Source organism: Danaus plexippus, chromosome 10, assembly GCF_018135715.1.
Source record: "Danaus plexippus chromosome 10, MEX_DaPlex, whole genome shotgun sequence".
NCBI classification, from domain to species: Eukaryota; Metazoa; Arthropoda; class Insecta; order Lepidoptera; family Nymphalidae; genus Danaus; species Danaus plexippus.
This window is the reverse complement of record NC_083543.1, coordinates 6,057,123-6,075,549: the sequence shown is the minus strand read 5'-3', so window position 1 is coordinate 6,075,549 and position 18,427 is coordinate 6,057,123. Positions and strand designations below refer to the sequence as shown.

The following is an 18,427-nucleotide window of genomic DNA, read 5'->3' as shown; positions in this document are numbered from 1 at the left end:
CTTATAGACCTCATACTACCTACTATATTTTGATATTGTTGTGACCGAAATTGAATAGTTTTTATATGTAAGGATGGCAAATTTGCCGGGTAGTTGCAGGTGGAAAAGTCCATAATTAAGTCAACTGATTCTAACTATTGTCTTTAAAAAATATGTTGCTGCTTTAGAATATTTTGCAGAAAAATATTAGGAAACATCCATTCAATAAATTGGAAATACGGAGACACAAAAATAGTTACCATATTATTTCGAAAATCCGCTCCAGGTTTAAGGTGGATATCGACAAAGAATATAATAAGATATGTAATCCAACATTGGTCCGAAATATTACTAGTGAAAAGATCGATAATTCCTGTTTTCATAGGTGATCGTAAATATACATTTATAATAGAAGAAATAAACTTCTAACTGACTTAATTTTTTTTTTCAACATTACAGAAAGGATTTATTACTTTTCTGCAATACAAAAGGGTATTTGAGTTTTGCTTCAGAGGAATTTTCCAACCCTAGGTTAAGTAACACGAACACCTTTTCGACATAAGCCAATCTGGAGCGAAAGGGTTTACCCAAATGTCTTTTCATAGAAAAAGGTTATGTGGCATCCAAGTATTTTTGGTATGACACGCAATAATGAAATTCTGCTTCCTATCATGCTTTAGCACTAGCTCACCACGTGGACGACCCCGCACCACACATTCGTCCAGGTTGAGACGAGCTGAATCCTTCGTATCGATACGGTGGTGGTGGTGGCAGAAGGAGATCGGTTTCCTCTTCGCTATCTTCAAATGCAGGTACTGCCTGATGCTACAGTATCTGCATAAGTCGGGACCCGTCCAATAATGGGGTTCCGTAGAGGGCCTTGTTCAACATTATGTTCTCGTGTAACAGCCAGTACACAACACACGGCCCTTCGACGTTGAGTAGAAGCTTTTTCAGGTCCAAGGCTATTAAAAGAAAGTCGGGACTAAGGTGGACGAATGGGTTTAAAAACATCACGATTCTTCCAGAGTAAAGTTAGGATACTTTTTCTGGGCATATTTATTTACAGTCATAGACATGTGAATGTTGCTAGCCAATTATTCTGTAAATGCATGATGAATATTGAAGTTATATGCTAGAGACTGGTGAAACTTGAAATATAAAAAATATCAGTGGGATTCGAGAACAGTAGGTATTGTGTTTTGTGGTTTAGTAATTAAAAGTATAGTGGTAGAATTATAAAAAAAAGAATGGAGAAAGTACTGACAATAGGTGATATAAGTACATGAAACTGGTAAAACTATTTGTTTTGTAATATTAAGAAATAAAAAAAAGTTGATTACACACGAGAGGTAAATGAGTTTGCGGCATGACAAAGATTACAATATATTTTATTCTGTTTTGTTTTTTATTCAGTATTTTTTTGATGTGATAAGTTGCAAATGAGCAGATGGCTTACCTGATGTGAATTAGTCACCGTCGCTCATAAACATCTGTTGCATAAGGGTTGTTGTGGATACGTAACCGGCTTGGTTTGTGGGGCAAGTTCCTGAACAAGTGATGGTTGAAAGACCCCATGTTGAAACTCACTGGGAAAATATCGAGTGGAAGTTCCACATCCTGCACGTGAGTGGATAAATTAATGCGATGCACGTACAGCTTTGCAACTGAATTCATCTAGGTGATGTGGATTAAATCCGCCCACGCGGCGAGCATTGCGATGATAAATGGGTGACGATGGCACTATGGAATTTTTTTTTTGTTATCATTGTGTAAAATATCATTTTATTGTTCCTTTCGGTCTTAATCAAACTCTTAAGTGTAGTGTTTTATTTAGTTATATACGAATTCGATTGTCGAAAACTAAGAATAATTTTAAAACATTCGCGGCTTTTTTTTTCACCTTTAGACTGTCAACTTTCTGATGCACTCTTGTTAGTATAATATTTTATATGATATATTATTTTATTATTTCAATGTTTTATTGTAACTAAATACTTTCTTTATTTTCCATATAGAATATTAAATTATAAAGTTTGCTTAACATTGTTTGAAGTTTTTAATAAATATAAACTTGTAAATTTTATGAAAATCAGAATGATGATTATTATGATAAAAAATAAATTTTCAGTTCTAGTTAAAGTAATGATTATAATTAAAAAGGAAAAAACAAAAATTTAAATCAAAATTTGTATTTTTATTTCATATTTAATACCTATAACAATATTAAATAAGCCTATGTATACAATATTCCTTAGGCGTGGCACTTAACTATCATAAAAATTACATACCTTACACAATAACTCGGCCAATAAATGCCTCAATCACAAAATGAAATTGTTTATATATCTATCCTATTTCATATCTAAATATATATCCAGAACCTAAAATGTCTAAAATCAAATTGTCTTTTGTGAGCACATTACTGAATAGAAGATGGACGCGATAGATACATAGTGAAATTTGGCAACATTTTTGGCTCCTCCTTCCAAACAAATACATAAATTATTCACATTAAAACAAATATCACAATATGGATTTATATCTAAAATAACTGCTGTAATTACTATTATTTTAAGACAATGAAATAGGTTAAAGTTAATAATTTCTTATAATTCATTTAAAATTGAGTGTTGCCAGATAATCAAATGTTATAATTCAAAAGTTACGTCGCCTTAAAATATATCTCATGGCTTACGTTCTACATTGAGTATATTTATCTATATAACTATGTTTATCTAGCCACTCTATATATGAAATAAAATGTGAATATATTAGATACTAAAGACTACAAAATTAGGAACACCAATCTACTGAGCCAAAAATCGTACGACATACATGAAAAATCAAGAACAAGTGAACTTAGAGCTTAGTAAAATTTTTCATCATCAAGTCAAACGGTTAAATTTTTATGATTTTTACTATGAAACATTGTTTTAAAGAACTGCGTAGGTCGATGGTGTAAACGCATACAAAGTCACAAGAACACATACGCTTTTATTCTCAAACCAAGTGCGAAAATAAGATTATCTTAAATTATTATAAATATTAGTGAGCAGTGTTTCATTACAAAATACAAATGCTTTACTATTCCTTCACATTTGATAATAGAACATACAACAAACATTTATTTGATACACTTTACAAGCAAGAAAACATTCAGTGACTGAAAACCGTTTATTATTTTAGGTGTTCCAGATTCAAAATTGTAAATATTTTAATAATTTAAATAGGTGCAGGAAAAAAACAAGTACAAAGTTATCTGGTGCACAAATTGTTTGGTATTTTAAAAGCGATAGAGGAAGACCGACGTGATTGAGCAGAAAACTTGTTAATTCCACGTTAAGTTAATAAAAAAAACGATATCCACACGTGTTTTGCCGTTGGAATGGTCACTGGACACTCAGTCATTTGCACACATTACAAGTTAACACTATTAACATATAAAAACTAGCAACATTAACCACAAACGGTTATCAATTTGAACAGCCATTCCAAATTTGAACACTGTCTATATTTTTTATCTACACTTAATATCTATTAGCCCTTGCCTTCGTCTGGTATGACAATGCACACTGTTGCCGGCCTTTGTTTTTGGTCTGTCTGTGTGGTACGTGGGTTTTGAGCACTACGGCACAATTCGTTCGTAGTAGTTAGCTTGCATTCAACAACGCGGTAGTTGCAAGTCGTTGACCCGCAATCGAAGTCCGTGGGGGACACAGCATTTGGGATGCTCTCGATTGTTTTAGATTCATCCTTGAACGGTGGATAGCTGGAAAATGTAATAAAATATCGAGATATAAGTTTTAATTCTAGCAAACTTCTTCTCGTTTCCTCTGAGTTGTCGCCACAAGGCAAAATCTTAATTTGGCCTAAATGTGGGTTTAATGAATACTCATACTTGTTATGGTCTGGTCCACAAAGTAACTATGGTGAAGAAAACTGCCTATCTTGGGATAAATTTTAAATCAACAAAGCGAAACGAAGCCGCTTACAGTGAATTGCTTTCAGAAAACTTCCATTCATGGACTAAGATTTCAAGGATTGAGTAAGTCATTATATCACATTAAAATTTTATTTATTTGTTATTTTTCCAATATTTATTCAAATAAAATTACGTAAATGTACTTCAACCATAAAAAAATCTGTAAAAATCAGCTTTTCTTCCTACAAATAAAAAAAAATCTTCAAGATTCATGTAGGGCATGATTAAACGATCCGAAACTTATTATAAGAATCCCATTACTATTCTAAATTTGAATATTTTAATGTATTTGTGCAAGCAACGTGGTGAAAACATTTTAGTAATGTAGCTGAGATATAATCTGTAGACTATAATTTGTGTCTTTCTGCTATGTGGTTTCCGTGGGAACACGAATAACCATTCTGTTATGTATCAAATTGTATTCTGTTATGTATCAAATCAAAAATGGGCATCCAAAAATATATATGTTTGTTAAACATATATATTTTTGGATGCCCATTTTACTAAGTCCAAACGGACGAAATCGTGGCCAAGAACTAGTGTATTGATAAAAAAGATTTTTCTTTCTAGTGGGTATATAAAAATAGATAATCTTATTGAACAATGTTACCCGTTTTTAATATTTATAAGATGTTTTTTAATTACCTAAGAGGTGGTGGAGTCGGCGATCGTGACAATGGGAAGCTGGCCACCTCTCGTGAGATAGCCAGTGACTTGATAGACCCGAAAGTTTGTTCTGGACTTAATGGTACACCCAGCACTGACGCCATCCCTCTGAAATAAATATGGTCGTATTACATAAAAATTAGTTTAAATGAGGGAGAAATAATTAAAGATATAGCGATAGAGAGGGAGATAGATAGACAGATAATAAGTAAGAATTAGTTGATCAATCGCGTGCTGGTGTCTTATTCAAGTTGAAAGGTATTGGTGGTTTTAATTTGCATATTACTTACACAACAGAATCGCTAGGGACGAGAAAGGGTAATGGTGGCGGGCAGGGGGCATCCGCTCTTGCTGGCGAGGCAGGCTCCACTGAGCGGGGACAACGGGGAGCCTCGCCCTCCTCTACCATGCCCAACCAACCACGCAGCCATCTCCAGATGCCACGTGGACTACCTGCGAAATGAGTGGAAAGTCATATAAAAGCGGTATTGATACGGTTTTATATAGAAATTAGTATTTTTAATTATCCCTTTTAAGACTTCACAATGTCACACACATATATATATATATATATATATATATATATATGAAGTGGTGAATAGTGGACTGATTAGGATAAAATTAAGTTTATATGTATTAAAATTTTTTCGTTCATGCAATTTTTAATTATCTATAAAACAATCAAATATACCTATGTCTTTACTTTGTTGTTGAAACAAACTTGGTATCCAAATTACTTAATATTTCATGTTATATAAACCAACTTAATTTTTAAAAACACAATTCTGACTGTATCTTATAAAACTTATAAAGGCCATGTCATGTTTCAAGAGGTAACAGACTTTCGACATTTTATATTTATAAACCATTTCATAATACTCATAAAATATTCCTGCTATAACTACGTCACAGAAAATCTTAGTTATTATTATTTTAATTATATAATTTATATAAAATATATTATGTTTATAGCAATATGTAAATATGGTTTCAGATCTAAATGTCATAGAAATTCAATATAACAATGCTCATTGTTTGTATTGTTGAGCTTTACGTAATGATAATGATATCTTACGTGTATATTTCCTGCTATTTTGTGGGCTGAGTGGATAGAAGTCACCGTGTATAGGACAGTGGAAGGCGAGTCTTCGTTGTCGTTTTTGTGCCGCTCTCATCAGCATACACAACACGATACCTGGAATTATATATTTTAAACGATTACTTGTTACATTTATTTTATTAAAGAAAAATGAAAATAAGTTAGAAGCTGTTTCATGTATATAATTTGCCACATTTTTTTTTCCTTACAAAGGGCAAGGCCGTAAATCTGTCTATGAGCGAATAAATTTAATTTCTACTTAGCACGAAATTTTCATTCGACTCATTCGTTACGTGACCTAGTTTACGTCAGCGTGATTGTATCGGATGATAAATAATTCTTAGGGAATGATTACTAAGAGATCTAATAAAACTGTAACTTCGTCATGTATCTGCAATGTTTTTTTTTATTTTAAGTGCCTGGTTTTTTGTTTTATCAAGACATTGAACGGAAGCATTTTATAACAGCCTTCATCACCGCTGAAGTTACTCATGTGCATCGAGATTTAAAAGTTAGTGATTCTTTAATTTGATTACCATAATGTTTTGAATAAATAAAAAAATATTGCAGATGTAAAGCATTGACGCCAACAGTAACCTTAGCTGTTAATATCTTAACAGTATTACATTGACGTGTTTAATTATCAGCAATATGTAATAATAACCTTATCGATTTATTTTTATAGAAATATAAGTTACGGTCGTTTTCATTTCGTTTGTTGTCATAAATTTTATTAACAAGAAATAAATTTTACTTGAAATTATTTATGAGACACTATATATATTGAAACACTACATATCAAGTATTAAAATCACGAAAGCGTAAATCTTACTTCTACTGGTTGAGGTCATCAAAGGGCAACGGTGAAGTTTATGCCTTTTTTTTATTTAATTTCTGGAATAACGCTATAAAAGCCGAGAATATGGAACTCTTTTTGACCTATGTTTTCGGCTCAGTTCATTCCGCTTAAGAATGTTTTTTCACCGGAACGAGGAGAGTGATTATAATAAATTTCCTTTATATAGTTCGAGCGCTTTGACGACATGTATACATTCATTAAAAGTTGTCTAAAATTATTACATAAAGATGTTATACTCTTCATCAGGCAATAAGGTATAATCCCAATTGACAAAACTTGTTCACATCTCGTCTGCCCGTGATCACGGTTGAAGAAAAGTAACCGAAACGTCGGGAGTATGTAGTTTTTAAAAATAATAATAAGTACTCGTAGTAATCCGAAAATATTAGTTTCATTTAAAAATTGTTTTACCAAATGTAGGGCCTGTGCCTTTTCCTCTGGAATACAATAAATCTAATAGAAAAACAATATTTTTTCTTTATTATATATCCCATAATAGTTACCAGCTAAGGTCATGATGGCCCCGGCGACGATGCAGACCGGTCCGAGCACGCGCGAGTTCCCAGTGAAGGCGATCCGAGCCGCATAGTGGTCAGGCTCCTCATTCTCACCGCAACCACGATACGAAGCCGCTGGAGATACAGTTACTTGACTTACATATTGTTGAATACAGGTTGATTTCATTTCGAATTAACAACAATTTACAAGATACATTCACTTGATTGGAATAATGTCATACTCATATATGAAATAGAATTAAATTTTCGCGTTCTTGTTAACAATAGAATATTTGAGGCAATAAAAACTAAGCCTTCTACCTCAGTGATATGTCTTAGATAAAATTCAAAATTTCTTAGAAATTATTCTTGTATACGTATCTGAGCAATAATATATTGAGAAGTTCAGTAAGTAACCCACATTTAAACCCCAAAGATAATTAAATCTGTCAAATCAAGGTTTTAATGAAAACATATAGTAATTACGTAATTATGAAAACTTTATTTTAGTTTTTGTTTGAAACTAGAAATAGAAAGGTCATTTGAATCAAAATAAATTTAAAATAACAAACTGTATTTTTAGTTTCCGTGAACTTTAGACCAAAAATTTTTGAGAGAAAATAAATTCGTTTATTTTTGGATCGTCTGAAATGCTTGCAATTATTTTACTAAAATTTTATTTTAAAATCATTTTATTATCTATTTTAATGCTCATTACATTGGCAGTTGCCAATTCGATACAAGTGCTGAACAATGAAAATAACAAGGAAAAGCGGACAAAGCGCTGACTCGCTTAAATAAGAATGACGGAGAGGATTATCTGGGGACTAACAGTCTCCAGTATTGGTATTGTTCGTAAATCATTCTTAGTTTTCAATAAACACTCCATTGTTAACTGAATAAACAAGACGAGCATTGATTTTACATGACTGAAGCGGTTATGTACACAAAAATATTTATTTGAATTAAATTTATGTGATCTTACCAGTTAATACGCATCCAACAAGCATGAAAAGAAACCCGAATATAGGGAGAACTATCTGGCAGTTGGCTGCAACAACCACACCAGCTACGGCCAGTCCTCCCTCCACCTTCTCCACCCTCAGCCTGGATATAGCCGGCGGACAGCGTGGCTTGCCCGCTGGTGCACGAACCAACGGTTCGCCAGGGGGCGAAGTAGTCCTGGAATAGATATACGATTATAAGAATTACAATTCCAATTCCTGATGTAACGAAAAATAAAATCTATTTAGCCCTTAATTTTGTATCATAAATATATGCAATGGGAAAGTTTATAACCTTTGTCTTAACGTTATATTATTTCATCCATTTCCTTCAGCTTAACAAGCGACGGATATTATGAATAAATCAAACAATGTGCCTACGGTTTTGTTTTTGACTTGATCATACAACATATACACTGAGGTTCTTAAGATTTTTTTTTTATTATATTAAATTTAAAGAATTTCGGGAACTTGGGTCGATATTTCATAAGTAGGATATTTAATAAAGAGCACCCAATGTCATACGAAATATGATAACGGTAGTAATCATATACGATACACACAACAATTAGTAAAAAAAATATTACATCAAAGGTTAAAACAATTAGCTCAATTTACATGTTTTTCGATGACAGCTACTAAAAATTAACAGTGTATAGTCAATAAACTAATTTTTCGAAATAATAACAAAACAGCTTTAGTTATATTTAAATAGTAATAAATCCCTAAAGTAACATTCTTTAAATAATCTATTTTTACTTTACACAATAACGAACTTACATTTTATGAAAAGTAATTATGGTTGCTATAGCGATCGAAATTTGACTATAATTCAATTTCAAATTTGAGGTTTGAACTTTGTAAGTCGAGTAGAACGTCACAAATCTTTACTTTTAATTACCAGGGAGATAAAATTTTGGACATTAATTACACTTTGAACAACACATTGTTAGAGTGAAAATTTTATTACAGCACCGCAAATGTTTTCGTTTCATTAATCATTTCATTTGTTCCTACGTCCGTAACAGAAATAATAATATGATGCATTTAATGTTGTTCAAAACCTTATCATAAAATTTTAAATAAATAGTTAGATATAAATAAGCAGTATAACTTTTTTTTAATTAATCAACACACAGAATCCAAAAAAGCCGATATTTTTCAGGCGTTACGTATACGATCTGTTAAGTTTTACTTGTGTCGTTTTATCACCACCGCGTTTTATTATTTAAATGATAATGAAAGTAATATTTCTATGTAATAAACATAGAACTTTCACTCTAGATACACTTCTTCTCTAGAAAATCATTGACTGCTACAAATTCTATTCTCTATTTTTATAGAAAATTAAATGAAACATTGCCTTACCTGTCATTGTACTAATTAACAGTCCTTATTATTATAAGAAATGATTTTGGCACACGTTTTACTATAGTTCGCTGACCTAACCTTGAAGGATCATTCTAATGCATTCCAAGATATTTTTGTACATATCATACGCCCATTGTTCGTTTGTTAATTTGACTATACGTTTATACTTAGATATTTTATTTGGATCAAAGTGAAATAAGGTTGGTTATTAATATTATGCAATTATTAAAATAGTGTAGTGATGATGGTGGATATAAAGATAACCAGCAAGAAAAAACTATTTTTACTATAGACTTTTTTAGAAAACTTGTAACTTCCCAATTTGTTTGCGCATGTTTTTACCTTTACCCAAAGGAGGGACATTCTTATTTCCAATATGTAATCATTGAAAGATCCTTTTTAACATTTATTAGAATTAGCTTATGAGGGTACAGAGAGTACGGTAAAAAATATGAAGTGGGTATAAAGTTACTTAAAGATTTAATAATTTGTAGTCAAAGCTTCTCCGTCTCACTGGGTCGCTCTGGGAGAAATGTTCCAGAGATTACTTTTGTATTTCTTTAGTTTTGAATATGATATGTCAAAAGCTTATATTTTTTCTCAATGCGTATGTTCGTCTCAATGACTTGTTTTGTGCTTTCTCATAAACAGTTCCCTATATTCATTCCTAAGCAAATGCACTGTACTAAAAATATGTCCACAAGAAAAAACTCTTTTTGACGCATATAATTAAGACTAAAACCGATTTCTTACAGGGATAGCCCTTCTTTTTCTTACTAACATTCATATTATTGCACAATTCAAAACAGTTACGTACAGTTTAGACAACTCTAACGTTTCTGACTTCAGTCTAGCTGCCCGAAATAGCAACGGTCTCCAAGCCAATAGTCTTCGCCGGATTATTTATACTTTTGCTAAAATATGAAACTTAAAAATATAATATTTTATTCTCTTTTTCAAGAAATAAACATAAAATCTTCGTCTTTAGGTGTAAAATGGAGTAAAATAATTTAATGGAGTAACATTTTCAAATATCTTTGTATATTTTTTCGGTAGACGACTTTTTATCTTTATCATATCATATAAAGTCTTTATCTCTACTTTATAATCCACCAGAAATACCCAGTAAAGAATCCTATGTAAAGTAAAAGTGTTATCTTTTTAATATATGAGCGCACACTGCAGGCACAAGCAATGCGGTATATTTACATTATTAGCTCAGTGTGACAGGTAGCATAAAGTTGAACCGCCCATAGATAAAGATTAAAATTACCTTGCTGCAGTTATTCTAATGAAACAAATTTGTATTACATATTAAGATATAGTAATCAAGGAATTATATAAAATCTTTAACAATATTTAATTTATAAAAGTACAAAAGCGATCTGACAAAAATATAGTATTATTGAGTAACTTACGAGAATAACAGCAATATTGTATTTAAGTAATGAAATTTATCATTATTATTTGCTGATTTTTTAATTTATTTATTTGCTTTTAAACTGTAGCTATACTATATATGGCTTTTTGTTCAATTTCTTCTTTTAGTTACTTAACAAGCGAATCAATTCTATAGGGAAAAAATAATAATTAACTCTAGTGAATTTCTAAATTTTTTTTAAAATGTTCTTTAAAAATATGCCTTCCACCGGTTTTAGGTTAGGCCTTGCAAAAGATTTTCATGCTTACAATTTATGTAAATCTCAAATTAAAATTAATTACATCACTCTTATGATTTGTACTTTACAAAATTGACTAATTTACAATGGTGAATAAAAAATTAAAAAATAATTAAAAATGCATATGAAACCATGTTCTTAATAGAATTTACTAGATGAACTAGGTACCAACCCCGGCTGCGCACGGGCTCTTTAAAAAATAAAATAGCCTATTTCATTTTGAGAATTATTAAACTTACATTATGATAACTTTCAAATGGTACGCCCAATTTAAATGATTTAAAAAGTAATTTATACACACTGATGTAGACTTGAAAACAAAGTATTTTATTTTATAAAACCTAATACCGCATTTATGTAAATAGCTTTCCAATAAACACTTTAGGAATGCCAATTTTTTAAATTGTAAAATGGATATAGTATGTTAACCTTTAGGTAAAGACATATACCTGAAACTAGTATTATTCGGATTTACTAGACGAGACACCTCGTCTGCCCGTGATCACGGTTGCTGCAAAGTAACCGAAACGTCGGGATTATGTAGTTTTTAAATAATAAAATCCGCGTAGTAAATCCGAATAATACTAGTTTCATTTAAATGAATACTCGCGAAAATCTTAGATCTCATTATAGACATATACCATCGCGGACTTTTCTGTAGACCTATATAAGATACACAATTCCACCATATATTATTTTGCTATATCTGAAAGGCTTCAGGCAACGTTTTCGTTAAAAGCTCTCAGACGGCTCATGTTTTCCCGGCAACTTCAACAAATATCGTTAATGTATACACAACACAAGTAAATACAAAAATTTAACAAATTATATACCAAAACCTTCCTCGAGAATCAAGCTATCGAGTGGTGATAACTGTTTCATAATCGGTACAATAGTTTTTCCGTTTATTGTAAACAGACAGACAGACAGACGCGGCGAGGGACTTTGTTTTATAATGTGAATGGATGGATGGATAAGGTAGATTTAAATTAAAATTGGAAGCTGATTAAAATAAATTAAGCAGCAATTAGAGTCGTAGTAAAGTAATTCTTGTTTTTTTTTACCATTTTAAAATTTGCAACACCAATGCAGTTTTAATAAAGTTTTCCTTCGTCTCGTGATGAAGCTTATGAAGAATAAATATATATTTTTGCTATATTAGAGATAATAGTGACGATTTACTAATAGAACTCGATCCAATCCATACAGGCACTTACTAAATTTATTCCAGATAGTTTTTAAATATTTTGCAATACATTGTTGTATCGTGTATCAAACTTTAAACCGGATAGTGTGAATGCTTTCATTGTTCCTCGTATAAGAATACTACATGAAATTGATTTCAAACCGAAACGAAACGTGATCAGCGTTCCAATAGCGATGGATTTGACGCAAGTTTGTATCGTCAATCTAAATATATAACCTATGTTGACATGATGTTTTGTACGAGAGGATTTATGAATGAAAAATTTTAAATGCTATTTATTTACTTTTATAATACAAAGTTATAGTAAATTTAACAGTGTCTCAGAACATCCTTGACAGTTTAGCTTTACATATGTATGTATATATATATATGTTGACTACGTCACATTGACGTATAACAATTCTTAGAATTTTCTGAACGTAGTTTTGGCAGTTGGAAGGAAACGAATTTATTTTTCTGACAACCTAACATTTGTTTCAGCTTCAGGAACTTTGTATTGAGTTATAATATATCTCGCTGAAACCGTTCTAAGTGAAGCACTTTGATGTTGTATCTATTTTGTATACTTATGAAACTTATTTAAATAAAATTAAGTTGAAGCTCACGCAATCGAATTACAAAACAATAGCACTAAATAAACGAATCAAATATCTGTATGGGCACCAAGGTTGACTGTACTATAATGGAAAATCAAATCCATGATGCCTCTCATTAATTATTTATATAAAGGATTTAGTAACATCAATTAAGTCTTCTGTGACATAATTTACAACACATGTTAAATGTTAAATAATAATAAGACTTATAAATTAATAAACGTACCCTATCTTTCAAATTATATATATATATATTTTGAATTCAAAATGGTTTATTGTGTAACAATTTACATATTAACTCCCATAATACATTTATATGATATATTTATTACAAAGCAACTATACCGATTGTTAAAGAATTTACCGTTTCACGAATATACGTTATGCAGGACAGTACAGCAGGAAGTATTTGAGACAATGGCTCTTCCGTTTGTAACTTCAATGGTGTATTGAGTTCGTACGGCAATAATTACAGTTGGATGATTAATGATTTAACAGAGCTAAACTGTACTTCAAATACGTCAATAATGGTATTAGATTAACGATTTGAAGTATTTCAAAATACTCAGTAAATACCCTGAATAATATATTTTACGACCATTTAAATAAAATTGCCATTATAGTATTGCAATCAAGGTGATAAGCGAGTCTATCGTATACATACAAGCGTAATAAAATAAGTTATTTTCCATTTAAACGTTCGAATTGGACAAATAAGTTTAGTGTGATAAGGATTTTTGTGTTTCTTTGGCTCGAAAAAATCTGTTAATTAGTGGTTTCAATGAAAGGATCAGTCACTGTTCAGTAAAACTTAGTACGTGATTGTAAAGTGCTCTGTTACACTTAATAGCTAATAGGCAACCGATAATCGCAGAAACAGTGCAACATCATAAAACCAGATTAATTTGGTACAAGTATTCACAAACAGGAAAGATTTCAATCACATCTTGTATAAGAAATAAAAGTCTTTCTAAATAGAATATAAAAATTTTATTTTTGTTTATTAAAATGAACAAGAATTAGATATATTTTATTTAAAACATATTCTCTGTATTTATTACCGATTTTCTTATTGCCCTTTTACAGTTTAATATTAAATACGACTGAAAATACATACAATTTTTAACTAGCACACCTCGAAAACTACTTATTCTATTTAAGGATTACTTTCATAAATTTTAAATCTTTCACTGTTCGCATGTCTGATGTCTTGGATATGTTGTTGTCAGTCTAAATACCAGCTTTGACGTATTAGTTACGTTTAATATATATATTGCTCCTCTTGAAACGAAATTCCGAAAATTTCTATATGGCTGGATACGTGTTGCTTCTACTAAGATGAGACTTTGACAACATGACTAGGAACATAAAGGATTTATGATTAATAAAATATCTATTACTTCTTCGCTCCCATGTGTGAAGTTTTTGATCGATACATTAAATTTTCATTTTTATTCGAATCATTATGAATATGTTACATCTTTCAATAAAATCCAATCACTTTCTTCCTCTTATGTCCATTAAATATACACACATCCTTACATACTAGAATTTTTATTTAATTTTTCTGCCAATGACGAGAACTAGTAAAATAACAAAACTACTGTCAGTGATTATATGTGAATTGTCAAAAAGCTTCTAGCATATGATAGCGTGATATCGTTTCATTCATAATCGAAATGCCTGAATTGCGATATATCAGAATAGACTTACGTTAATCGAGTTTTACGATCAATCGCAGCTCGTACCTTCTATATTTGTGGTTTTTACTGCATATTTAATCAATTCGTTTCAGGCAATGCTTATTGTCTACGAAGTACAAATGTTTATAAAGTATACCTCGCTTTAATCAATTTCAAAAATAATCGTAATTTAAATCAGCCAGAAGCTTCTGAGAAAGAAAGCGATTTGAATTTTTTTTATGTTTGCATGACGTAAATTCTTTGCGCGTAAACTGTGCGAGTATGTTTGGATGTTTATTCCTCGTTTCCGCTTAAACAAATGAAATGATTTAAAAATAAATCGTTACACAATTTTTAAATCCCTTTGAGTTGCAACGCTTACTTCTGGTAGTTGTCATAAATTAGAACCTGGGAATGAAATGTAGGAACAAAATATCAATTATTTTTTTCATTAATTTATGTATATTTAGTTTCAATTACTGTTATTCGTATTCCTGGTTTACATTGTTAGCATAGTCAACGATTCAAACGATCTGACCTCCTTACAGTTATCATCAATAATGAAGATTCTGTAATTGTCATTGATATTATAATAATTGAACTATGTGTTATCTTTTTATAGGTAGTGTTTATAGGTAGTGTTTAAACTTTTAATTGGACAGTAATAAAAGTTTACCACAGCTTTAGCTGAAAATATTTATATAACTATATACAATTGATGATTAATATTAATATGAAACAATACTTTTATTTATACAAAGATAATTAAAAATGTTAAAATTATAAAATATATGTTAACTATTAAGTAATTAAGTAATAATATTGCATATTTTATAAAGCGTCCGACAATTATAGTCAGTATTCAATTACAAAAGATAATAATATTATGTAGATTAAAATGCCGTCTATTAAATAATATCATTATATCCAACTGTCAATGAACAAATTTATACCAGAACGTACTTTGAACTTTGTGCATACATAATAAATTACGAACAGTACATTAAAATCATGTTTGTGTTATGTATTGCGTTTCAATGTTGCCGAGCCAAGTTTAATTATAATTATTAAATACCCAACTAGTCTCAGTCTGTGGTGAAAATAAAGAAAATCGAAAGATAATAATAACATATTAAAAACATACTTAAAGATACATTAAGGAGAAATATATAAGTTTTGAAAATATGACTTGTTTGATTTTTGTTTTTTGATGTTGCTATAATAAAAAAACTTTACCGAAAAGATATTTTTCTTCTGGTATCGTCTACTTGAATCTGTGAAAGTGTTAATATTACAATGTTAAGCCTTGACGGAGTGTCTGTATATAGAAACTGACAGCCTTTTATCTGCGGTCACTGGATTGGAAACAGAACGGTAAATCGACGTCGATGGGAATAGCCGTTACGGATTAATTCAGACATCTTGTTTACAAAAACCTTCATTGATATGGCCTCTTTACATAAGAAATAAGTGATACAGGTGACATGTTATAGTAAAAACATGAGGTTAATAGTATAAAGATATTGAGGTAATTGTCAATTATTTGCTATTTTCATCAAATATTTTGTATAATGATTATGTATGTTAAATTTTTCTTCCACATAAAAATGTGTTCGATTGTAACATTTTCTAATAAAGTTTACTAACTTATAATTTTATTATCGTAATTTTATTATCGTCGGGATTATGTAGTTTTTAAATAATAAAATCCGCGTAGTAAATCCGAATAATACTAGTTTCATTTAAAGTGTAAGGACTTATGTCGCGCTTTTGAATTTACTACTCAAGATTAATATTGAGGTAAGGTTACTTTTGGTACCAATAGTTAGAAGTATCATACTACATAATTGTTAACTAACAAGCACTAAACCGTCTGACAGACGCGCCACACGGCGTGTTTATTCTGGTCGTGGCAATTTGCTGCCATTAGGACGGGACTACACAGTACAAAAATAGTCTGTCCCCCACAAATTGACTGACACAGCCGATGAATGACTCCATCCTGTTTAAAGTCCAGCACATAAATATACCAGATACTAAATTCTTTTCCAACATTATTATATTAATTGCTACGTAACACCAGAAGTTTAACTATATAAATAAAATAACTTACTAGTATGGTCATATAAAAATATCCATTTCATTGAAACTTGAAAGGAACATTGTGTTTATTATACGTACTTATTAATTATACAAATAGATGGAATAACTTTTATAGTATGTTATACATTTCTGTATATTAAAAAAGCATCCATAAGGAACATTTTATATTAGAATTTTATACGATGATGTGTGATTCTATTTAACACAATTATATTATGCTGCCACTTAAAATTGCAAAGGTGTTTCCTCATTACAAACAGAGTTTAATTTAACAGTTATGGCGGTAGCTATTTACTTGTTAAATTAAGTGTTTAACAATCTGACTCGCGACTATATATAGAGCGGTAAGCCTCTATTATATGATTGAATTAACTACTTCAAGAGAGTATTTACTAAAAATAATACCAGATATATTACAATTGAAAATGTTATTTTAAAATGTATTATCTATCTTTTTTTTATTTATCTGTATCACTTTATTTGTTTTATAAGCTTAATATAAGGATGTTTTTGTTATATGTATGGATATATTTATGAAATTATTTATTTCATTTGCAGCAGATAATTAATTTGTTATGCAGTTATGTTGAGTTAAACGTTGTTATTTTTATTTACATTTCGAACAAATCAAGCTTTCGAACAAAAAGAAAATACAGGCGCTGCAACTCTATAGAAATGCCAACAGATTATTAAAATCTCAAAGCTATGCACATATGGGTACATTGAACTCAATCCCTTTCCGCTCCAAAGCAGACTTTCATTCTGTCCGTTTTAAGTTATATTTAAAATGTACCATTGGTGAATACAAAAAAAATGTATGCCTAGTTTATAGTCTCTTTTGAACACGTGCCATTAAAAAGTCCTAAAAGTTTTTTTTGGCCTAATGACGACCAAAAAAAAAATTTAAGCTGTGTATATAGACAACGATGTCACAGAAATATTTTATATACAGATTTCTTATGTAACATACTCCTGATCAAGTTTATATTTAGTAATAATACTATAAAAATGTAACATATTTTCGTTATAATATCGCTTATACTTACAAAAATATATCCTTCAAATAATAAAACTGACATTTGTGTGTCATTGATTATGAAGTGACAGCCAGCGCCATGTTTTTATTTCACGGGGTTAGGTTAGACAAAATATTCATAGGATTTTCTAAGCGTAGTAAAATATTCAAAACAGGCTTTAACCTAACGAAATTCAATGGATACACCACACTGACATCATCAATTATCTTTTTATTTATTCCCAACTCGAAAAGAAGGGAGTTATAAGTTTCACGTCGATATTTGTGTGTAAATGCGTGTGGGAGAATGTCTGTGTGTGTGCTTGTGTCTTTAGGTGTGGCATTTTATCTCTGATGTGGCATTTTATCTCTAATATGTCTACCGATTTTGATAGGTTTTTTTTTTATTTGTAAGCCAATTTAATTAGTTCTTAGCTATATTTGTTTATTGTCGGCCTCAGCTTTTTGCCAAAATTATGTAAGATATTTTGAGCTTGTAATTATTCTATTAAGTTGTTCACTCGTGCCAATATAATCGTTATTAAGGCAATCAATGCGGGGTGAGTTTTCAAAAATTATATTTTTTCATACATATAGATTTATAAATATATTAATTTCTGATCTAGTTATTGATAAATTTCTATTTGGCTGTACGGTGACGAGTTTTAATAATAACAATATGTAT

At 30.4% G+C, this 18,427-nt stretch overlaps 1 protein-coding gene across 2 annotated transcripts in view; it reads right to left on the bottom strand.

The window, feature by feature from the left end:
* Positions 1–2,155: 2,155 nt before the first annotated feature.
* LOC116766734 (uncharacterized) overlaps positions 2,156–18,427 on the bottom strand; it is a 39,399-nt gene continuing 23,127 nt past the window's right edge. For both annotated transcript variants that reach the window (XM_032656809.2, XM_032656810.2), the window contains exons 2-7: positions 8,071–8,267; positions 7,092–7,220; positions 5,706–5,825; positions 4,921–5,083; positions 4,610–4,738; positions 2,156–3,751 (exon numbers count right to left, since the gene is read on the bottom strand). In XM_032656809.2, coding sequence (XP_032512700.1) covers positions 3,520–3,751; positions 4,610–4,738; positions 4,921–5,083; positions 5,706–5,825; positions 7,092–7,220; positions 8,071–8,267 — 970 coding nt within the window. In that variant the 3' untranslated portion in view covers positions 2,156–3,519. The remainder of the gene's footprint in view (positions 3,752–4,609; positions 4,739–4,920; positions 5,084–5,705; positions 5,826–7,091; positions 7,221–8,070; positions 8,268–18,427) is intronic.